This window comes from Saimiri boliviensis, chromosome 2, assembly GCF_048565385.1.
Source record: "Saimiri boliviensis isolate mSaiBol1 chromosome 2, mSaiBol1.pri, whole genome shotgun sequence".
Taxonomy (NCBI): Eukaryota; Metazoa; Chordata; class Mammalia; order Primates; family Cebidae; genus Saimiri; species Saimiri boliviensis.
This window is the reverse complement of record NC_133450.1, coordinates 70,267,752-70,291,543: the sequence shown is the minus strand read 5'-3', so window position 1 is coordinate 70,291,543 and position 23,792 is coordinate 70,267,752. Positions and strand designations below refer to the sequence as shown.

Below are 23,792 nucleotides of genomic sequence, written 5' to 3'. Positions count from 1 at the left end.
GCACGGTGGCGCAACTAATCCCAGCGACTCGGGAGGCTGAGGCAGGAGAATTACTTGAACCTGGGAGGCGGAGGTTACAGTGAGCCGAGATCGTGCCATTACAGTCCAGCCTGGGCGACTTTTATTTTAGATTGGGCGGGGAGGGGGCACATGTGCAGGTTTGTCACATGGATACGTTGCATGACACTGAGGTTTGAGGTAGGAATGACCCCGTCACCCAGGTAGTGAGCATAGTACTCAGTAGGGAGTTTTTCAGCCCTTTCTCCCGATGACTTTTCCCACTGTGCCTGGTAGCATAGTTGGTCAAGACTGGATCATGTAGGCAAAGTCTTTTCTAAAGACCCAGGAATGACCACGGGGAAATGAACAAAGTAGAGAAATGGTCTTACAAGATATGGTTTGCTCAGCTTGGGTTTCAAGGCACAGTCTTGAGGCAAACTGCAGAAGCCTTTTGCCTTAGTCTTAAAATAGACTCCATGTCCCTCCGCGTCCCACCATCCACACTGTCTGTACGTTTATCTAACTATATGGTGGTATGGAATTGGGTGCCTTCTTAGAAGTTCCCGGGGCTAATCTCCAAACAAAGTCTGGAGACCCAGTGGCAACGTTTCAGAGATGACCTCAAGGAGGCTGATGGACAGCCGGGTGGTTGCTGAGATGACGTCAGCCTGAGGACGACTGGGACCTGAGACAGTCACCAAAACAAGACACACAGACGTTAGGCTCGGCCCAATTCCTCCATGCTTTCTTTATCAAGTTTTCCTTTTCAGACTCTTACCTTTCTGCGAAAAATTCAAGCGGTTAATTTGGACAGGAATTCAGCTGCCTCCCCTGTCCTAGTTTGGGTAATACATTCACTCTCTTTCTATCAGACGTCACTCTTGTGAACCGGACTCGACCAGCAACGAGTGTCTGGACCTGCTTTGTTGGGTCACACAGGCAGCACCCAGAGGGGCCTGAGTGTGCGACAGAGCTATGTGTTCAGGCTTTGTCCATGATACCCATGTCCTTCCTGCGGAGAGGTCAGTACGCCCAGGGTGGTGGTGCTGTCTTTCCTCAGGAACACAGACTGAGTTAGAAGCTCAGGACGTAGATCCTGAGCAATGGGGCAGGAAGTTCCTGGACGCTGTCACCTGTAGTAGAGTCTGGGGAGGAAGAGCGCAAGGGCTCAGGTGAGTACAGCCTTTGGCCCCACTGACCTGCTATCCTGCGGGAGGGGGAGTAACCAGAGAAGGCAAGGGTGCTCTGAGTGCAGGGGTCTAAGCATGGTGCTGAGTGCAGGGGTCTAAGTAAGCGTGGTGCTGAGTGCAGGGGTCTAAGCGTGGTGCTGAGTGCAGGAGTCTTAAGCGTGGTGCTGAGTGCAGGGGTCTAAGTAAGCGTGGTGCTGAGTGCAGGGGTCTAAGTAAGCGTGGTGCTGAGTGCAGGGGTCTAAGTAAGCGTGGTGCTGAGTGCAGGGGTCTAAGTAAGCGTGGTGCTGAGTGCAGGGGTCTAAGCGTGGTGTTGAGTGCAGGGGTCTAAGCGTGGTGCTGAGTGCAGGGGTCTAAGTAAGCGTGGTGCTCAGTGCAGGGGTCTAAGCGTGGTGCTCAGTGCAGGGGTCTAAGCATTCGTGGTGCTGGTGTGTCAGGAGTCCCGTGGCTACTTGCAACTCAGCAACACACACACTTGCAGTGCGACACGCCCAGGGCTTGCCACACAGTGTCTGGCTCAATGTCAAGATAGAAGTCCTGCAGCGCAGTCACTACTGAGCACAACACATGATCTTCTGGAACCCTGGCCACTTAGACGGGGCCATCACTGGCAGCTGCACACCATCTCCTGAGGGTGTCACAGCAAAGATGACCTACCAAGAGAGGCTGCCTGATGCTGCCTGGTGGCCCCAGGGTCATTGTCCTCTAAGATCAGTGCTGGCATCACTTCTCAATGGCCCCCAGCCCCAGGAGACTCCCGCTCTGTGCCTCCCGATGCCCAGGCAGACTGTTGTCATGACAGAGCTTTCTGTGCTCTCAGCCACGCCCCTCAGTCGCCTACGAGGAGCCATGTTTGGCTACAACTGTACCCCTAACACCCATCTATCCATTCGGTAAGTAAATAGTGAGCTCCTGCATCTGTTGGGTGTGATTCTAAACACTTGGAGTGTAGCAGTGAACAAAACAGAGCTCCCTGGTCCCATGAAGCTTCCAATCACGTGATCTAGTCGGCACCCACTGAAAGCTGATTAAATGATGGGCCATGGTAGAAGCAGACCAAATCAAAGTGAGGACACACACTTTGGGGACCACCATTCAACTCACTACATCACCCTATAAAAGTGAGTTCAGATGGTAGTGGGGTGTAAATGGCTTTCTGGGGTTTAACTTGACAACCTGTAACTATCCATCATCTCTGCAACGGCACCATTTCTTGGAATCTACCCGTATCCGTTTTGTGGGACTCCCTCAATTAAAGTACCACAAACTCAGTGGCTTACAACAACAAAAATTTATTCTGTCAGAGTTCTGGAGGTCAGAAGTCCAAAATTAAGGTGCTGGCATGGGAGGACAACCTGTTCTTGGCCTCTTCTGGGCTCTGGTGGCGTGGATTTCCTTGGTTTGTGGCCATCTCATTTCCACCTCTGCCGGTCCTGAGTGGCCTTCTCCTCCATGTGTCTATGTCTCCTCCTTTTCTGCCTCTTACAGGGATGCTTCGTCATTAGATTTAAGGCCCACCCAGATCATCGAGGATAATCTCCACATCTCAAGATCCTTAACTATTATATCCGCAAAGACCCTTTTCCCAAATAAGGTCACATTCACAGGTGCTGGGGAATAAGACATGGACATACATTTTGGGGGACCACCATTTAACCCACTACATTATCCTATGGCAAAACTCCCTTTTAAAAATTTGAGAGGCTGGACGAGGTGGCTCACGCCTGTAATCCCCACACTTTGGGAGGCTAAGGGGGGATGGGTGGATCAGTTGAGGTCGGGGGTTTGAGACCATCCTTGCCAACACGGTGAAACCCCGACTCTACTAAAAAAATTTAAAAATAAAATAAAACTTTTAGAACAAAATAAAATAAGTGAATTGAAAATAGCCTAGAGGTGAAATAATCAGAGACAAGCAAAAATTTAAACAACACAAGCTCAATTACTGCCAGAGCCATTAAAAGCATTTCTAAAGCTCAGTGTGGTTGCATGCACGTGAAATCCCAGCTACCTGAAAGGCTGAGGTGACAGGATCGCTTGAGCCCAGGAGTTGGAATCCAACCTGGGCAACACAGGAAAACCCATCTCTTAGAAACAAAATTCATAAGTTTCATAACATGGGAAATGTTTATATTGTAATGTTGTAAGTGGAAAAAGCAGAACATTAAATTGTCTTTACAGACCGATTTCAAATACGTAAAATTATGCAAAGAATACTAAGTAGAAGGCAATGTGCCCCATGAAAAGTATTTGTTGTCAGTGAGTGGGATTATTGGCCTGTATCTTTCCTTCTTTGTACTTCTCTGTATTTTCTAAGCGATACAAATTATTTTCATAAATGTGAACAAGTTGGGTTTTTTTTGAAAAGTTAAAAATTTCTTAATGTTTTATTCCTGGTACCACTACCACAATTTACAGGGCAATATACCTGATGTAATGAAAAGAAAAATTAAAAGCGACAGCAGATAAAAGACCTCAGGAACGTGCATCAAATTGACACGACATTGCTCTCAGCCACGCCCCTCACTCGCCTACGAGGAGCCATGTTTGGCTACATTCATCAACAGCTGTGCTTTTTGCAAACTGTGGCTATGACCGTCCTGAACAAGAAGGGTTTCCTGTTTAAGCTGCAGTCACTTTTCTACCTACGGATCATCACTGCCAATGTGAACAAGCTTTGAGGAAATTTTGTTTAAAAACAGTAGCTAAGCGTAGTGACTGACCATCTACGTTTATTTTGGCTTCCTAAATTACACTGGAAGCAAAGGAATGAAAGAAATGTAAAATAATGTAGATGATCAATAGGATAAATGATGTAAAATCGCAAGAGCAAGGAGAGACAGGAGACACGAGCAGTCGAGAGAGCTGGCAAGCTTGCACACAGAGAGAATTAAGCTCAGCTGCTTGGGACTTGCCGGCCCCACCCAGTGTCGCGCAGAAGGAGGAGAGGGGCTTTGGGGGAGGCTGAAAGCAGGTGTAGGAAGCCAACCTGCAGGTGCCCTCTCCTACCTTCACCTGCCCTAGCAGGTAACCACCTCCCATCCTGGAGACTGGGAAGAAGGGCCCAGTGGACCAGAGAAACAGGTGAAAGTCTGCAATCTAACTAAAGGGGTCTCCAGCCCACTAAATTGTCTAAGGAGGGGTGAAGTGCCTGAGCTAGGAAAAGAGCAAGTCCAAACTCCTGTGCTGATCAGTACTGGGAAATGCCCGTGAACAGCCACTGCACTCCAGCCTGACGCGTGCTACCACATAGATGAACCCTGAGGGCACTATTGCTAAGTAAAATCAACACTATTGTATCAGTCTGTCCTCACACAGAACAGACTGGGTATACATACATACCCGAGACTAGATAATTTAGAAACGAAAGAGGTTTAATTGCCTCACAGTTCCACGTGGCTGTGGACGCCTCCCAGTCATGGCGTAAGGTAAGGGAGCTTGTGCAGGGGAACTCCCACTTACACAACCATCAGATCTAATGAGATTTATTCCCTACCACAAGAACAGTATGGGGGAGACGCCTCCCATGATTCAGTTATCTCCACCTGGCCCCCCTTGACAGGTGGGTATTATTCTAATTTAAGGTGAGATTTGGGTAGGAATACAGCAAAGCCATATCAGCTAAAAAGGTAAATGCTGTGTGTTTCTACTTGTATGTGGTACCTCGAGTAGTCAAATTCATAGAGACAGAAAGTCAAATAGTGGTTGGCAGGGGCTGGGGGTTTGGGTTGGGGGAGGAAGGATGGAGATGGGGAGTTCTTGTTTACTAGGTGTGGAGTTTCAGTTTTGGAAGGTGAAAAATTCTGGAGATGGATGGTGGTGGAGGCTGTACAACCACGCGAACGTGCTTAATATCCCGAACGATGCACTTAAAAATGGGCACGATGATAAACCTTATGTGTATTTTACCATAGTTTTTAAAAAGATTAATAGGAAATAAGAACTCTCTTAGGAATAATAATTTTTCAAGTTAGCAGAATTAAAGGGAGGGACGTCTCCGTCTGTATTTTTAGCAGAGACGGGATTTCACTATGTTGACCAGGCTGGTCTCAAACTCCTGACCCCAAGTGATCCACCCACGTCAGCCTCCCAAAGCACTGGGATTACAGGCATGAGCCACCATGCCCCGCCCATCTAACCCAGTATCGATCCACTGTTGGTTGTCCACCCTGTCTCTCTCCTGCTGGCAGATGAGCCTGTAAGAAGAGGAATGTTTTTTGCGTCACTCACTGCTCTCCTGCCCACACCGGGAACGCTGCCAGACTAGAGAGGCACACAGCAAATACCTGTGGGAGAGAAGAGAAAAGGAAAGCCAGATAACATCTTGACATATGTCTGAGTTTTTTAGAAACCCAGACCGCCACCAAACAAATCACTGGCACCGAATCTCAGATAAGGGAACTGGGGACTGAAGTCTGACCTTCATTCTTTGTTCTAAGTTTCTTCCTGAGGGGCCTGGAGCCTGAAATAACATTCTTTTCTGCTGCCCCCAAAGTTGGAAACAAAGCTTCTCTCCCTTAACCAATTGTAAATCCGAACACCTTTGAATCTACCTGTAAGCCCCACCCCTCCTTCACAACATCCCACCCTTTTAGGCCAAAACCATTGTGTCATCTCCTCCATGTATTAATTCATGATTTTGCCGGTAGCTTCCACTTTCCTGAAATGTACCCCTTCCTCTAAAAACCCTTATCTACAAGCCATGGTGGCGGGGGGCGGCGGGGGTGGGGAGGAGGTCAGGATTTGAGCATTCACTTCCTGGTCCTCCCTGCATGGTGTTCTGCAAACAAATAACTTCCTTTCTACTGCTGCAAAGCCTCAGTGTGGCTATCTGGTCTTACTGTGTTGAGCAGGCAGACCCAAATTGTGTAACAATATGGGTTTAAGGAAACCTTTTCCAACAGGCTGGTCTCAAAAAGCAAACCTCCCATGCATCTTCTTTAGGAAGCTTTTGCAGGATGTGCTCCAGCAGAGCAAAGGAATAAAGCAAAAAAGACCAAGACACAGCACACAGGAACAGAAAATTCAACACAGGAAGAGCAGGATGACAGACATCAGAAGGCAGCTCGAGGGTGGAGGATTCCAGGAGAGGGCAAAGGTGACTATGAGTATCCGATGCTTCTGTTCAAAAACTTTATATTGACAGGTATTTAACAGATGCCTGTGCACTATATAAAAATTCAATACAAAAGAATCAGATAGAAAATAAACCACTAAAAAAAGACAATTGTTAAAAAAGGGAGATAAAAATTAAAGGAATACAGCACATGCTTATATACATATATATTTATTTCACTAACATATATAGTCATAATAAAGACTATTGTGCTAATTGTATAGGGAACAGTGAGAAGGATAGATTAGTGATTATATGACAGCATTTTTTTTTTTTTTTGAGACAGAGTTTTGCTCTTGTTACATAGGTTGGAGTGCAGTGGCACGATCTTGGATCACCGCTACCTCTGCCTCCTGGGTTCAAGCTATTCTACTGCCTCAGTCTCCCAAGTAGCTGGGATTACAGGCATGCACCACCATGCCTGGCTAATTTTGTATTTTTAGTAGAGACAAGGTTTCTTCATGTTGGTCAGGCTAGTCTTGAACTCCTGACCTCAGGTGATCCGCCTGCCTTACCCTCCCAAAGTGCTGGGATTCCAGGTGTGAGCCACCGTGCCTGGCCAAGAGTATTCTTAACTATCAAAATGGCAGAGATTAGATAATATCTGATTGATTAGCAAAGAAATAGCAATATAAGCATATTAAGAAATAACTGGTTAGGTGCAGTGGCTCATGCCTGTAATCCCAATATTTTGGGAAGCCCAGGTGGGTGGATCTCTTGAGCCCAAGAGTTTGAGGCAAGCCTGGCAACATAGTGAGACCCCATCTCTACTAAAAATACAAAAAATTAGTTGAGTAGTGGCCACGTGCTAGTAGTCCCAGCTACTTGAATCACCTGTGTGGGAAGTTGAGGCTGCAGTGAGTCGTGACTGCACCACTGCACTCCAGCAGGGGCAACAGAGTGAGATCCTGTCTCAAAAAGAAACAACAAAAAAAGAGAAAGAAGAAAGAAGGAAGAGAAGAGGAGGGGAGGGAGGGGAGGAGAGGGAGGAAGGGAGAGAAAAATAAAATATGGAGGGAAACAGAAGAAACAGCTCAAGAAATGGAGACTGGTTGCCTATAGAGAGCAGGACCCATGGATCAAAAGGTAAAAGGCAGGAGAGTGCTGTTTTTCACGATTACTGTAGTTTTTTAAGTATTGTTTGACTAATTATATGCATGCGTTGTTTTATTAAAGCTCAAATGAATGGGATGCTAAAAGCTTATACCCTATTTGACCGAATTGCTGACAACCACAGGGAACAAAAGGACAGACTGTGACCAAGGAAAAGGCTGGGGGTAGGGGGCAGACAGAGGAAGGCGGGGGCAGCAGCAAGGGCTGTCAGAGGGACACCACCAGGAAGTGAGAACTTGGGGCAACAGGTGGCCCTAAGTATGTGCAGAAATATCCGACCCCTCCAGGGCTGTGACAGGTCAGACGGAAGTGCAGGGAAAGACCAGCAGCCCACGGGACGTGCTTGTAAAGCACTTTGTTTATTTACGGCTGTCTGGAATTTCACAGAGTGAAGTCCCAAGGGACCGCTGGCCTGGCCACCCGGCCAGCCGGCCATCTGGCCTCACAACACACGGGGCCCAGAAGGCTTTCCCTGGCAACACCTGCATTCACTGTCCATGTGTCTAACCTCAGAGGTGGGAACCTCTGCTTCCTTCACATACTTGATAGTGGATGGCCGGGGCAACTTCCATAACCCTGGCCTCCCTGGCTCTTTCAGAAGGAAACTGAAGCTCAGATTCAGTTCTTCTTCTCAGGGCCGCAGGGCGCACACTCTGGACGCGCGGTCAGAGCTGCACTCAGTGGCTGCATTCACTGAGCCGGGGCTCTGAAGTGTGCTACAATATGGATATGATCACAGCTCCAATTCCACCAGGGAGTGATATTGGACAAGTGACCTGACCCCTCCCAGTCTCTGTGTCATCATCTGAAAGGAAGAAATAATATCCCACATTTGTGGGTCTTTGGTGATGAGCAAATCATGGAGCTAAATGGTCAATAATTGTCTGCTCGTACCAAGTAAGTATCCACCATGAAATCCAGGCAGCCAGGAGTATTCATCTCCTTGTGCCACTGTAACAAATGGCAAGCTTAGTGGCTTAAAACAATGCCAATTTTTAATCTGATAAGGCAGGAGGTCAGAAGTCTAAAATGACTTTCACTGGGCTAAAATGATGGCCTGTGTTCCTTCTGGAGACTCCAGGGGAGAATCTTGTTTCCTTGACTTTTCCAGCTCTAGAGACTGCCTTTGATCCTTGGCCTGTGGCCCCTTCTGCCCTCTTCAGAGTACCTCACTCCAACCTCTGCTTCTCTCCTGCCCGGGACACCTGTGATTACACTGGGCCCCGTCACGTGAGCCAAGACAATCTTCCTATCTCAAGATCCTGAACTTAAACACAACTGAAACTTTCCCCAGGTAACATATTCACACTCTCTGGGGGCTAGGACATGGACATGCCACCACACTTTTTACAAAATCCACCTGAACTGAAGGAACTTAGGTATAACTGACACTATCCCTTGCTCTCTGCTTTCCCAAGAATCATTTTCAGGAGACTTTACTAAGGAATTATGGGCAAAAGTTAAATAAAAAAATTTAAAGGCCAAGCAAGGTGGCTCACGCCTGTAATCCCAGCACTTTGGGAGGCCGAGATGGGTGAATCATGAGGTCAGGAGTTTGAGACCAGCCTGGCCAACATGGTGAAATGCTGTCTCTACTAAAAATTCAAAAAATTAGTCAGGCGTGGTGGCAGGCACCGGTAATCCCAGCTACTCGGGAGGCTGAGGCAGGAGAATCACTTAAATCTGGGAGGTAGAGGTTGCAGTGAGCTGAGACCCTATCGCTGCACTCCAGCCTGGGCAACAGAGCAAGACTCTGTCTCAAAAAGAAACAAAAAACAATTAAAAAAGCCAGAATAACAGGAAGTGTGCTGCTAGTTTCCCAGGATGACTATTTACTTGTAAACGTACTGAACAACTCTGAGGTTCTCCTTGAGATTTGAAATACTTTGATACCTGTCAGACTCTGACAGCACCTAACAACCCCAAGTTCAAGGCGAGAGGTGAGGGTTATCTGACAGCCAGCTGAGGTCTCAGCCTCTGCCCAGCCTGGGTCTAGAGCCAGAAGAGATCCCCAAACTCTCAGGCTCAGCATGGCCTCTCCAGGAAGTTTGCTTCATCGAGGGTGGTGATGATCAAAGCTAACAGCTTGCTCAGGACTAGTGAAAACACATCAGTAATCTGGAAGTACTTTCCACATTTGCTCACCAAATTTCCTAGGAACCGGAGAATATTTTTACCTCCTTTTTCTGGCAAAATGAATCCCTGTGAAAATGGCTGAGGTACAGTAGAACCCAGTGTCATAATCCCTGCTACTGATAAACTGGAATTAGATCAAGGTTAAACTGCATTCTTTGAAGCATAAATCAGCACAATAACTGCCTAACGTATCAGTTCAGGAAAGACTCTCTGCTGTGGTATGAAATAGAAGCAGTATTTTAAAAAATAAAACTTGGTGGCAGTAAGTCGAACTATAATTGTAGGGAAGATGCTTTATAGAGAATTCTTTCTGGCTGAAGGCCCTGTCGTCGCCCAGGGCTGCTGAGCAGTCCACTGACAGTACCATCGCAAGGATTCGATCTTGTCCTTTGCTTTCAATGATGAGTCTACATGCTCCGGGACAACCAAACATGAACGATGTTCTGTTCATCAGCATGGCCTTCTCTCTACTCCCTTAAACCCTCCAAACGGTGGTGAATACCACGGAGCGGCACAAAGTCCGGGTGTCATCCAACATGAACTGTCAAGGTCAATTTGCAGTGAGAGCTCATTATGATCCATGTTCTTGGTAGGGTGCTGTCATCTAAGCTTGCGACACACCTGAGCTCGGTGGCATCTGCTATTTGCTCTGTTAAATAGGAAGGGAGGTTACTAAGTTGTCCGAGGTCAGTTGCACACCAGGCAAGGGCTGGGATGCAAATCCAGGGAGTGTGACTTGAGTGCCGGCTCTTAGCTACTGCCATGTCACCGGGCTGTAATCTGTAAGAGCCTAACATTTCTTGTGACTAATGCAAAAGGAATGAAGAAAGGAAATTCTTCACTCTTTTCTAAATATACTTTTTGGGGGCCCTCTGCATGCTGGCCAGAGATTTGAATAAAGCCAAGTGAAAGGCAGTTAGGTCCTGGGGTGAAGAAAAAAGAACAGGGCTGTACAGCGAATCAAGGGGTCTGTTCTGTCCGGGGTCAGGGAAGGCTTTCCGGGGTAGGAGAGACTTCACTGTGACACAGCCAGGCGCCCCGGGAGGTCCGCGAGGAGGGGAATAACATGGCTATTCTGGCTGAATCTGGGATAGGGATTGTAGAGGTGAGGTGGACCTTCAGTGCCATTTATTGGCTCAGGCCAGGCGTCCCTAAACTTTTTACACAGGGGGCCAGTTCACTGTCCCTCAGACTGTTGGAGGGCCGCCACATACTGTGCTCCTCTCACTGACCACCAATGAAAGAGGTGCCCCTTCCTGAAGTGCAGCGGGGGGCCGGATAAATGGCCTCAGGGGGCCGCAGTTTGGGGACACCTGGCTTAGGCTCTGCCCTCAGCTCTGCCCTGGCTGCACTGGGCTCTCAGGGAAACTGCCAAGACAACAACGCTCCCCTTACCCAAAATGCCCACAGAGCTTTAACACCTAATGTGATGTTACTCTCAGGAAGTAAGATGGGAATGTGGCTTTACACTAGGCCACCTGGGTCACTTCATGCATCTCTATAAGTCCCTGGACCTTAAAATGGCTTTTCTCTTCACCATTCTTCTGTTCTGCTTCATATTAGCTATCATATGGTTCTTAGGTACCATTTAAAGCTTTTTTTAAAAGATTTACTAAACAATTCTTAAGTGGAATGTTAAATTTTAAAAACTCAATGTTTTGTGTGGCAATCCCCTAATATTTATCTTTTCCTGTTGGCGACTCTCAGGAACATGAAAGCTTGCTCACCTCACATTTAAATTTGTTTCTGCTGGCACAGTGGCTCATGCCTGTCATCTTAACACTTTGGGAGGCCAGAGTGGGAGGACTGCTTGAGCCAGGAGTTCACGACCGGCTTGGGCAACATAGAGAGACCCTGTCTCAACAACAACAACAACAACAACAACAATTAGCCAAGTGTTGTGGTACACATCTGAAGTCTCAGCTATTCAGGAGGCCGAGTGGGAAGGATGGCTTCAGCCTGGGAGGTCAAAGCTGCAGTGAGCCATAATCAGGCCACTGCACTCCAGCATCGGCAGCAGAGCACGACCCTTTCCTAATCAATCAATTTGCACCAATAAAACCTTGCCAACACAAGTCATTCCTCTACACTTAGCACAGTCCCTCCTGTCACAAACAAGGGATCTGATTTCTCAAAATATAATGTATGTCAAATATCTAAGTAAACTAACAAATGTAACAAGAATTTTCTCTTAAGCTGGCTGCTACGGCTTGAAAAGTTAAAGGAAAGCTTCAGTTCCCAGATTCTACACAAGTGAATTAAATAGTGCCAATAAAAATAAACCCAACTTAAAAGTTATCTTCTGTCCTAAGATCTCTCTAAAATTCACAGCTTAAATGAAGTGTAATGACATTCATTTAACTACCAATCCATTAAAAACCTAAAAACTACTTGAAATCATAAAACACTTAATCTAAAATACCTTCACCTATTTCTAAGGGTCTAATAACACACAGACCCTGAAGCTATGACAAATACTGAAATAATCACACTGATACAGGCCTAATGTACTGTAATGAAAACCCAAGCAGCAACTGTGTATTTTAAATAGATGTATGATACTGCTGTTTGCACAATGAACCTGTGTCTCTGCTCTCATTCTCAGTGAATTCTAATTATGCAGACTATCAAAATCATTGAGACTTATACTAGATAGCATCTTCAATTTCCTACTTGGTAGACTTGTTAAACATACAGAAAAAATTATTATTTAACTCTGATAAAGAATACTTACGTTTCTGGTAGAGCCCAGTGATTCCTTCAACTTAAAAGTTCTCTAGGGACTTTGACATGATCTCACTGTAATTCATAAGCGTGAGTCAAATTGCTCACTCAGCAGCCTTTTCCTAGCTCTAGTATTCTAGAGAGGTTTCTTACATTGATGTTTCTCATCATTTCACTTTTCAGATGAAACCTAAGGGTACATAGGCAGATTTAAGGAAAAGTCAAAAGAAGCAAAATTGTGAATAAGTACCACACTCCTCACTTGTGATGGCAAGGGACAATTTTACAGACCTGGCCTATGGCCCACAGCCTAGATCCGTCCAGGAGCAGTATGAAGTGACTTACTCATGGTGACTCTGTCAGCAGGACAAGGTGTATCCTTCTAGTGCTCTTGCTTCCCTCATTTCTAAACCAAATGGCTCAAATGGATGCATTCCAACCTCCTCTAAGATCCCAGGGTTCCTTAGCTTACAGAAGACATAAAGCTATCAGGGGATGTAGCAGACAATTCATGTAATAACCTTTTTCTGAGAATAATCTATTTTTCTTTTCTCTGACACCATGAGGTGGGAGATTACTGAGGAGCAGTGCTCTAATCTGATGGGGCAGTCCCCAGGACAGGGGGTGGGGCTACAGCTTTCCTTCCCTTTCCAGAACCTCTGGGGAAAGGGGCCAGGGGCGCCTCCATCCAGTTCTAGCCTTCTCTCATGGAGGAAGTCTGTTTTCAGAGTTTTCACAGAGGAACTCAAGGAGATTAAATCATCAACAAATATAAGCCTCTAGAATGTCTCTGGGGAGAAGAGCCATCCTATCCTTTTGATTAGAAAATGCATCCTTCTTCCCACCTCTGCCACCATAAAGATGTGTCTCTAGACAAGTGCTCTCTTTATAAACAAAGCCTCCACACCGCAATAGGGTGGGTTTCCTTCCCAGGGGCCACTGCACAGCCCCAGGTGTTACCAGGCCCCAATCTCAGGTGCAGAAATCATGGAAAAGCCTTATAAAGACACCAGACACTGAGATAATCTCTGCCACAATTCCAATTATGTCCTTTTTCAGAAAGGCCCTGTTTTTTAAGAAGTAAAATGCTCATTAAATCCCCTAGCTGGATGGACTGTTGACGATGTCTCCCTATCTAACTGTAGCAGTTTGCCAAGCACAGGGCTCCAGAGATAGGCAGGTGGAGCCGCCTCCTCCGGCCTCACCCACCTCTGCTCCCTCCAGCCCACCGGCACCTCCAGCTGCATAGTTGACTCAGTATCCAGACAGCTGCTTCCCCAAGAAAGTGGACCAGGGCTGGATGGCAATTCTTGTGGCAAATTTAATAGAAGAATATGAGAATCACTCTTCCCACACGTAAGACACTGCAGGCACTCCAAATCCTTACAGACATATGTGCTTCAGGATCAACTCAGACATGCACAGCATCCCGGCGCTGGCAGTTTATTTTAAAAAACATCACTCCTCCCCACCCCCCCACCCCATTGTCACAGTTTCTCTTTTGCCCATCATTTTTCCATAACAAAAGAAGCGACACAAAATCTGGGGGGAAGATACTGTCTTTGCAGACTGACACATTTGCAGAGGGGTCACGAATAATGATTCCAAAGCTCCTATTTAACTCCTGAATCAGGTCCAGAAATAAATGACAATATAAGAATGAATGTTGTTTACAGCAGTATCATAATACAGCATTGAATCATTACAGTGCAGTGGTTGTAATTAAGTCCACAATAAAATATTCTTAGCCCAAACACCAGACGAACTAAAATCACCCAACTGCTCACCAACCAAAATGATCAGTGCAAGCAGCTGTTGTCTCAATAGTGAAAACCAAAATCAGTAAGGCTTTTCTGGCAGTGAGTCTGACATGAACGGCTTCCTCTCTGCTCAGCGAGGACCCCACCGCCCTCACTTAGAGTCTTGGTCTTTCTTTTCATCTAAAAGGGCAGAGTGGATCCCCAGCTTTTTCAGTTCTTCCACCAGGTCTCCATTCTGGTGCATCTGCAGAAGAATGTCACAGCCCCCCACAAACTCGCCGTTGAGGTACACTTGCGGGATTGTGGGCCAGTTGGAATAGTCTTTAATGCCTATGGAGAAAGAACATTATTTGTTATTTAAATGGCAAAAGCTGAACCTTTCATGGCTAAATATGTAACTTTTACCCACTACTAGCAGACAACCCACTGTCCCTCCCTGGCTTCCCTCAATCTTAAGAGCACTGTGCTTGCTACTAAGAGCATGAGTTTTTGTGTGAAAGAGACCAATGGGTAGGCCCTAACTCTTCCAATTACAAACCGTCTGCCCTCAGACAAGTCACCTGATCTCTCATCCTGTTTCCACCCTCATCTCACAAGGTTTTTGTGAGAATTAGGTAAGATTCTCAGTAAAATACCTGATACGTCATGGACCCCAGATTAATGGCAGAGGACTGAGCTGGGTAATGCAAGTTGCATAAGATATATAAGGCCACAATTCTCCATCTGCCAGTCAAGCTTCAAGTGAAGCCAAACTTGAAGAAACGTCACAACCAACTTCGTTTCCAAATGGACCCATCATGGTAACTCATGGCCAACTTGGGCAATCCCACTGTGCGCTTTTCATGACTCTGACTGTCTAGGTTGCTACAGGCCATCAGTTACTTCTGCTTGAGATGATGGGTTGTTGATTTTTTTAAAAAAATCATTAACAATTACTTTTACCCAAGGAAAAATTCCTGTACCATGGCTATGGACTATCAGTTTCCATCCATCCAGCCTCTGTGACGGGCTCTCTGTGGAGGAGACGATCTGGCTCTGTGCAGAACCCTAAGGGACTGGTAAATCTAATGAAGGAAAGGCCTAGAGCTCAGCAAGTTCTCTGTAAAGGGCTGGGGGCTGGGGGAGTGAGACCAGCTCTGCTCTTAAGAGCTCACAGCAGCCAAGAAACCAATCAGCCTGCATGTGATCAGTCCTGTGTGCAAATGGCTCTGAGGACACAGAGGAGATGAGGGACGCTCTGTGACAGCGCAGCTGTGGGACTACTCTGTTCAATTCTGAGCCACAAGGATGATGACTGTAACAAAATGGTAAGAAAGAAATGTGGCTTTAATCTTAAGACATAAAAGATTACTCTTTTTAACATTTCTCTTCATCATTCTACTTCCTTTTCTTCTTGTATGTTAAATTGACTGTGCTTTCAAAAACATATCCGGCCATTAAAAAGCCTGTATTGGTCATGTTAAAAATGAAGACAGTCAAAGCATGGCATGTATTAACTAACCTTTAGAGTTACATATATGTGACACTTTTATATTTACACAGATATTTTTAAATGGCTAACATTAGCATAAAGATAAACAAAAAAGTCAACAGATTGTTCAAGTAAAATTTACACAAATCAATTTTTATGTAAACACACAAATTAAAAATGCAAAAACTTGCTCTTGATACCCTATGATTATCGACCATTTATTTTCCAAATAAAATCACTGATTTCAGTTATATCACAAGTAAGTCCCAATATACAATTTATTTTTTCTTAAAAGTTACTGCCTTCTAAAAAAAAACTGACTTTGCTCTAAATGACAGCCCTAGAGAAAGCCCCTGAGCCAAGGGCTTTATCTTGTTCCTCCAGACTTCACATATTAAGAAATGGTTACATTGCTCTGGACCTCTAAAATGACACCTCTCAGCCACTCGGGTGTTGGTAAAGAAACATCAGCTAGCTGGTTGGCATTTGCCAATAAGGGGTAAATTCCATTAATCATCAAAATGTCTTTATAATGCCAAATATCTAGACCAGGCGTCCCCAAACTACAGCCCACGGGCCGCATGCGGCCCCCTGAGGCCACTTATCCGGCCCCCTGCCGCACTTCAGGAAGGGGTCAGTGCTTCAGAAGTGCTTCTGAAGCCGCACTTTCATTGGTGGTCAGTGAGAGGAGCACAGTATGTGGTGGCCCTCCAACGGTCTGAGGGACAGTGAACTGGCCCCCTGTGTAAAAAGTTTGGGGACGCCTGCTCTAGACATACTAGAATATCCTGATGAGTTCAAGTTGTTCATTGTGCTGATGTTTGGTGCTATGTCAACAAAAACAACTAGCATTAATTTGCGTGTTTTTTATTTTCTTCAAGCTCTGTCCTCAAATACAAAGTCTATCAAAACTTAGCTGAGTGTTTAAAGTAAACATAAGCTTCTTTTAATTCCCTTGAACTTTCTTAAAAAAAAATTTTTTTTTTTTTTTTGAGACAGAGTTTTGCTCTTGTTACCCAGGCTGGAGTGCAATGGTGCGATCTCGGCTCACCGCAACCTCCGCCTCCTGGGTTCAGGCAATTCTCCTGCCTCAGCCTCCTGAGTAGCTGGGATTACAGGCACACGCCACCATGCCCAGCTAATTTTTTGTATTTTTAGTAGAGACGGGGTTTCACCTTGTTGACCAGGATGGTCTCGATCTCTTGACCTCGTGATCCACCCGCCTCGGCCTCCCAAAGTGCTGGGATTACAGGCTTGAGCCACCGTGCCCGGCCCCTTAAATACATTTTATACAAATGAATCATTTACCTACATGATAGATCTGTTTTGTTTCAATGAATAATATAATGTGTGAAGCTTTCCATGATAATCAGTTTTTACTGATTTATCTTGGTGGGTGTCTACAATTTTTGAAACATACCAAAAATGGAAATAAATTTGCTGCCCAAGATTCACCCAAAACCAAGATTTACCCTAAAAATACATGTTTTTAAAGTAAAATTGCTTTTCATCAATCAATTTTATAGTATTGTACTCAACTAAAGAATTGGGCTTGTCTCATAAAGTTTAATGAATGAGACATAAAGTTTAGAATTAAACATAAAGTTTAATGAATGATGCAGATCATACGTCCTGACTGTAAGAGAAGAGAAGAGGAGACTCCCAGAATCTTTACCACCAGAACTACTAAAACGAGCGGGCTCTCAGACACTCCAAACACCCAACACACAGCCAGGGGCAAGTGATACTAACTTCTCAGTAGCCACTCTGCCTGTTCTTGACAGCAGCTGACGGTTTACCAAAATTAAACTTAACCACTTCTTTAATTTTTAGATGAATAGGTGAAAAAAAGGCAGCTGGCATCAAGGCAAAACTTTGGCATCCTTCTTAACAACTATGCTATTTTCCATTTTTAAGAAAACTGATTACCGGTTTAAACATTTAAGGAAATACTCAGTTGCTTCCTAGAGAGTGAAGTGAGAAACTTCTAATAATAAAAGACTACTCTTCATAAGTTGAATATTAAAACAGATCCTGCGGACCCACAAGTAACTGTTTAAACATGGTTCATTTCTCTCACACTTTTGTTTTCAAAAACTGCAGTATGCAGTGGTAGTTCTTACAAATATCCCTTGAAATAACTCAGAATCAGAGAGCAACTCCTGAAAACTAGAAAATCATATCCAAGAATGAATTTGAATGATAATGGTGTTTCATATATGATAGACAGTGGTGATTCCATCTGGAATAGAAAATGCTGACTAAAAGTATAGCAGAGTAACACTAGGAACTGGGAGTTAGGAGACTATCTTACAGAGACAATTTACACATGTCTAGTGCTCCATCAAAACACTCCAAAAAAACAAATTCACATTCCAAAGCATCAAGCCAGAAAGAGTAGAGAAATGTACTTTAAAATTTCCCTCCAGAACTTTCAAAAGGTACTTTTCAAACTTCATCACATTCAGAACACTCAACTTTACTCCTGGTTTGGACACTAAATTATAAGGAGCACCATAATCATAGTCTTCTTTCTTTCCTGGTAGAACTTCACTGCAGTAGCTTTAGAATCTGACGTGAAATCCAACTCTGCCTCTTACTGACTAGGCTCTGTGACCTTGGGCAAGTCACACCACCTCTGAGAGTCACACTTTCTTCATATTCTCTAATTTAGACAATGGCGTTAAGTCGAGATAAGATGAGCTGAGCTGAAAGCATGGAAACCAGCAGACCCTCACTAGAGGAAAAGCAAAACATGGGGTGGAGAGGGCAAGACAGGCTTGCGGGTCAGTGGATCTGGTTTGCTAGCCTGTAAATGGAGTCTCAGACAAATCTGTTAATCTCTTAGCTTCAGTTTCCTCATCTGTAAAATGAGAATATATGATTTACAGATTTATTATGAAGATTAAATGATACCTAATCAATGAACTGAGTTGAGCTCCTAGCATAGTACCAGGTACAATTGGACCTTTTCTCCATACCAATATCCTCTACCACCCACCCGTCATAGTAATGCTTTTCTGTGAAAAATATGCCAACAGAAAAAGAATAGGAACATAATGCAAGAAAAAGTGATTATGTCATAAAGTAATAAAAATACGATTCAGGCCAGGTGCGGTGGCTCACTCCCGTAACCTCAGCACTTCGGGTGGCAAGGCTGGTGCATCACCTGAGGTCAGGCGTTTGAACCAGCCTGGCTAACATGGTGAAACCCTGTCCCTAATAAAAATACAAAAATCAGCCAGGCATGGTGGTAGATGCCTGTAATCCCAGCTCCTCGGGAGGCCAACGGACGAGAATTGCTTGAACGCGGGAGGCAGGGGTTGCAGTAAGCCGAGGCTGCGCCACTGCACTTCAGCCTGGGCAACAGAGTGAAACTCTGTCCCAAAAAACCACAAACAAACCATTTATTGAGTTAAGGATTAGTTTCACACTCTTTAAGTATTTTACAAAAATAATCTTATTTAATCTTTACAAAAATCTGGCAATGCAGGTACAATTATCCCTACTTTACAGACGAAAAAACTAAGGCTCAGAAGGGTTAAGTAACTTACCCAAAGTCACAGTGACAGCATGCAGTGAAACCAGGATTTATACCCAGGCTTCCAGGAGTATAAAGGCCCAGGCTCTGAACCACATGCTACCTGAGTCCCTCACCAGAGGCAGCCTCTACCCTGCAGCTGCCATCTGTCACTCCTGCCCGTGACTGCAGGTGCACTGCATGAGTATCTGCAATACATGGGACTGTTTCATACCTTTAACATTTACATACACAAATGGTAGTATGCCATAATTACATGTTTACAACTTGCTTTTTGAGCAAATACTGTATTTTTGAGATTCAGCCACGTTAAATACATCTAGATCTAGTTTAGTTTATGATTTAGCTTTCCACCATATGACTAGTTTGTCTATCCGGTCTACTACTAACAGACCAAGATTCCTTCCTGTCACTTTTTCACTATTGCAAGCCATGCTGCAATGGGCACCCTGACACAGGTATCCTAACACAGAGGTCCCAACCTTTTTTGGCACCAGGGACTGGTTTTGTGGAAGACAATTTTTCCATAGACCAGGGAAGGGTGGGGACGGGTTCGGGATGAAACTGTTCCACCTCCGATCAGCAGACATTAGTTACATTCTCATACCTAGACCCCTCGCACGTGCAGTTCACCACAGGGTTTGTGCTCCTATGTGAATCGAATGCCACCGCTGATACGACAGGAGGCGGCGCTCAGGCGGGTAAGCTCACTTGCCCACCGCTTACCTCCTGCTGTACGGCCTGGTTCCTTGGCCTGGGGTTTGGGAACTGAAGTCCTAACACATATATGCAGAAGTCAGTCTCTAGGCCAGGGGTGGATCAACTATGGTCTTAAGGCCAAATCCAGTCTACTTCCTGCTTTCATAAATAAAGTTTTATTGGCACTCAGCCTGCTCATTCATCTACGTATTGCCCACGTCTGACTTGAGGCTATATAACAGCAGAGTTAGTTGAATAGATGCGATAAACACCACACAGCCCACAAAGCCTGAGGTACTTACTCTCTGGCTCTTTACAAGAGTAGGTTTGCAGATGCCCGTCCTATATACCTAGGAGTCACGCAGCTGGGCCTTAGGCTCTGTTCACCGGGAACTTGACTGGGCACTACTGACAGTTACTCCTCTTTGGTACCATTTTATACCCCCACCTGCAGCATACCACATGTCCACCACACAAGCACATACACACAACATGTTATCCAACTTACAGGCTTACCAGCATGACATGTATTGTACTACTATCTTAAATTGCCGGATACTAAAAAGGTTGGGCATATTTTCAAATGCTTAATAAGCATTCAACAATAGAATATGGTTGTTTATTCAACAAATCTTTGAGTCCCTATTGTGTCACTCCTCCAGATGCGAGGACTACAATGATGATCTAAGTTGGTAGCAATTTACAGATATTTATAAAGTCTTTAAGGCCACAGAGTTTGCAATATAATGATAAATAAAAGTAGCATTTATTTATTAAAATGCTCACTGAAAGCTTGCTTTGCATAAGCAGTACACACAATGCCACAGGCAGTTGTATAAGACATGTTCCCTGGTCTCTGGAGGGCAAAATACTATGTATAGACAAGCATGATCTTAATGTGTTTAAAAAAAAAAACAAAAACGCTTAGGAACTAAATCCAAATGTTAATACAGTAGTTTCCATGAGATTACAGGTGATTTTCATTCTTTAAACTTTTCAGCATTTTGTAAGTTGCTTCCACGAGCGTATGTTCCTTTATTAAGACCAGGATTAGGAAACGAGCCTACTGGGCCCTCATCCCTTTGTGACTGTCTTCTGTGTGCATTCCAGACAAAAAGAAAAGGACAAGAAGGTCTTGAGAAGGCAAGAACATGGTGCTGCCTCACAGTCACCTTTGTTCTTTGGGTCACAGTCTCAAGATCTATCTGCATCACATTCCTGGGAACCCAGTTCCCAAAACTAGGAAAGAATGTTTTCCTCTAGCTTGGGCCCTTTGTAAAGTTCAGGTCTCCTTGGCATAAAAACTGACAAAAGGCCAGTTTTGCAAGAGCCTCATTCCTATTCCTAGAAATGACCTTGGATCTGGTGCACAGATATAGCTTTGGCTGGCAAAGGCAAGCATCAGACAGCCAATTAGTTGCTTTTGGTAAATAAAAGTGTAGAGGGAAGAGAGGAAGCGTCTTAATACCCTGGCTGAACTAATCCCCATTTTGAGAACCTGCATTTACCACCCTGCCCTGGTCCAAATGTTAATACTTACACTAGTCTTTACTTTTTTAATCAATAAAAGAGGTGTATGCTATATTCAATATATATGCAACATACTTATTAACCAAAATAGCAATCTGATAAAACTCAATGGTCAAGGAATGTAAGGGTTAAATTCCTGTTGCTGTTGTCTGAACACTTAAGAATATAAGCTCAGAAACCAGACACCAGACTTGGATGGAAGGCAGAAAAACAAAATGTTATCAGGACACATTCTTATTTTTGCTCATTTCAGTTTTAGCTATATTCCAGCAAAGCTCATTTCCAGCTATAGTAAACAAGGGAAAATAAATTCACAAACCAAAGACCCTCAAAACATTATACTAGGCAAGATAACAATGCAACCTTTTACTAATGCCATATGGGCAATTTGCAGGAGACCCCCTGCAAGGTCTCTGTTAAAAGATTGCAAAATAGGTACTCCTCTTTTAAGCAGAGAAGCTGTCTCTGAAGGAAGACTGCAGGTCTCTTGCCTCGTACATGATAAAATTGAGCCAGTGACTGGTGGCATTCTAGTTGACCAGCAAGACAAAAGGGTCATGAGAATAACATATGGTAATATCACATATACCTGGCCATTTCAACCTGCTCTCTGCACTCCTCAGCATGCCTCCTGGGCCCACCCCGCACCATCATCACCTACAGCAAATGGAGAATCAGCCAGCACCAAGAGTTTCTAAGGATTAGATAATCTGGGAAAAAATACATTTGAAAACTATGAAGTCCTAATATTAAGACAGTTACCATTTACTGGGTTCTTTCTGTGCCAGATAAGGTGATACACACTTTCTGTAATTTTTACTTCTTCTGTCTTGCTCACGAAAACTCTGCCTCGTCGTCTCGTTATCCTCATTTTACTGAAGAAAAACGCAGTTAAGTGACTTGTCTAAGTTATACACCTGACTAGCCACAAAGAGGATTTCAACCCAAAGCTTTTCCAAACACCATCCTGTCTCATGAATGTAAGGAATGGCCATGATTAGTAATTTCAAGTTTAGAATAACAGAGAACCTGGCACTATTTTTAGCATACACTTGGCACCTCTTTTTGGCTAGGGACATGCAGGGACTCAGTCACTGAAAGTCTCTGACTGGGATGCAGGTCACTCTCTAGAAGGAACAGGTACGGCCTTCTCATTTCTCCACCAACCCTGACCATCCTGGCCAAGGACCAGGCCCTTGTGCCTGGCTTCTTCCTCCTCCCCCATTCAGATAACAGTAGCAAAGCCATGTGAGGTACTTGGAAAATATGCTAATTACCTGCAGCCTCCCCTCCAGGCCTGGCCCCTCTAGCCTCTGGCCCAATGGCCCCCTGGGCTGCAAGGCTGAGACCGTGAGTTAGCCCGGGCTCAAGAGCCTTGGCTGCTGCTGTTCCCCACAAACCTCTCCAAGCCCTGGCCCACACACACTCAGCCCCGTGCTTGAGTATCTAAAGCCAAATGTCATGACTTTCCGCCCCCAACACAGATCCTAAGGCCAGCCGACAGCAGTCCCAACCCTTTGCTTGTGGCAATCACAGAGGATGGTGCTTGACACCCCGAGCCATGAGCCAACAGAGGCCGGCCTCCGACCTCACTAGCCTCAATAGCAACCTCAGCCCTCTCCCCACCATCGACAGCCCCAGACCCTGACCCACGAGCAGGCCAATGGCTTCTAAGCTCCCCAAAGTGTCCCCGAAAGTGCCTTACAGTGGGTCCTTACTATGCATTCCCCAACCGTGGAGGGCAGAGTCAGGCTGTGGGCCACCCTCCTCGGAGCCAGCCATTGACAAGTCGCCCCGAAACGCCTATTTTAGCTCGAAGTGAGGATAAGTGAACCCTTAGGACTTTACCTACTGCTCAAGTTGGCAACAGTATCAGACCCCCAGATCCACAAGACCCAGTCAAATCAACCACACCCGACTCTACTCGAGGACAGTGCTCCCGGCCCTAACCCGACTCGAACCTCCAGACAGACCCCGGACGACGGAGCCTCGCTCCCCAGCCCGGCGCGGCAGAACCCCTCGGCCTCGTGCAGCGACGTTCCCGGGCCCGGGGCGGAGGGCGCCTGCTCAGCACGCCGGCCTGACCTTGTCGGAGCTCCGGGTCGTCCAGCACGTTGTAGGCCGCGTAGTCGCGGACGCCGTGCAGCCGCAGGATCTGCACCACGGCGTTGCTGAAGCCGCACTGGGGGTGCTCCGGCGTCCCCTTGAGGAAGACCACCACCTTGTCCTTCTTCACCAGCGCGTCCAGCTGCTCCGCCGAGCCGCCGCCGCCCGCGCCCGAGCCCGCAGCCCGCACGCCCGGACCCCAAAGGCCACCGCCGCCCGCGCCGCGCCCCCAGCGGAGCAGAGCTGCCGCCGCTCGGCGGAGGGACCCGCTCATCCCCGCACGCTCGCCGAAGCCCACGATGGCCCGGGCCCTAAGCCGACCACCCGGAGCCCTCCCCGGCCCGCGGCAGCCGGGCCCGTCCCCCGGTGGCCCTCATTGGGCCTGCTCTAAACTGCCCTCCGTGATTGG

The 23,792-nt window shown here is 45.8% G+C and overlaps 1 protein-coding gene across 2 annotated transcripts; it reads right to left on the bottom strand.

Moving 5' to 3' along the window:
- Positions 1–2,463: 2,463 nt before the first annotated feature.
- GLRX5 (glutaredoxin 5) lies at positions 2,464–23,783 on the bottom strand. Of its 2 annotated transcripts, XR_012516252.1 has the most exons (3): positions 23,363–23,783; positions 12,287–14,366; positions 2,464–11,406 (listed from the first exon to the last, which is right to left on the bottom strand). XR_012516252.1 is itself a non-coding variant. In XM_003929008.4 (2 exons), exons 1-2 carry the CDS (start codon positions 23,655–23,657, stop codon positions 14,188–14,190), a joined length of 474 nt encoding a protein of 157 aa, XP_003929057.2. In that variant the 5' UTR covers positions 23,658–23,783; the 3' UTR covers positions 2,464–14,187. The 2 variants fall into 2 exon arrangements, 1 of the variants encoding a protein (XP_003929057.2); XM_003929008.4 differs by having other exon boundaries at positions 2,464–14,366.
- Positions 23,784–23,792: the final 9 nt, after the last annotated feature.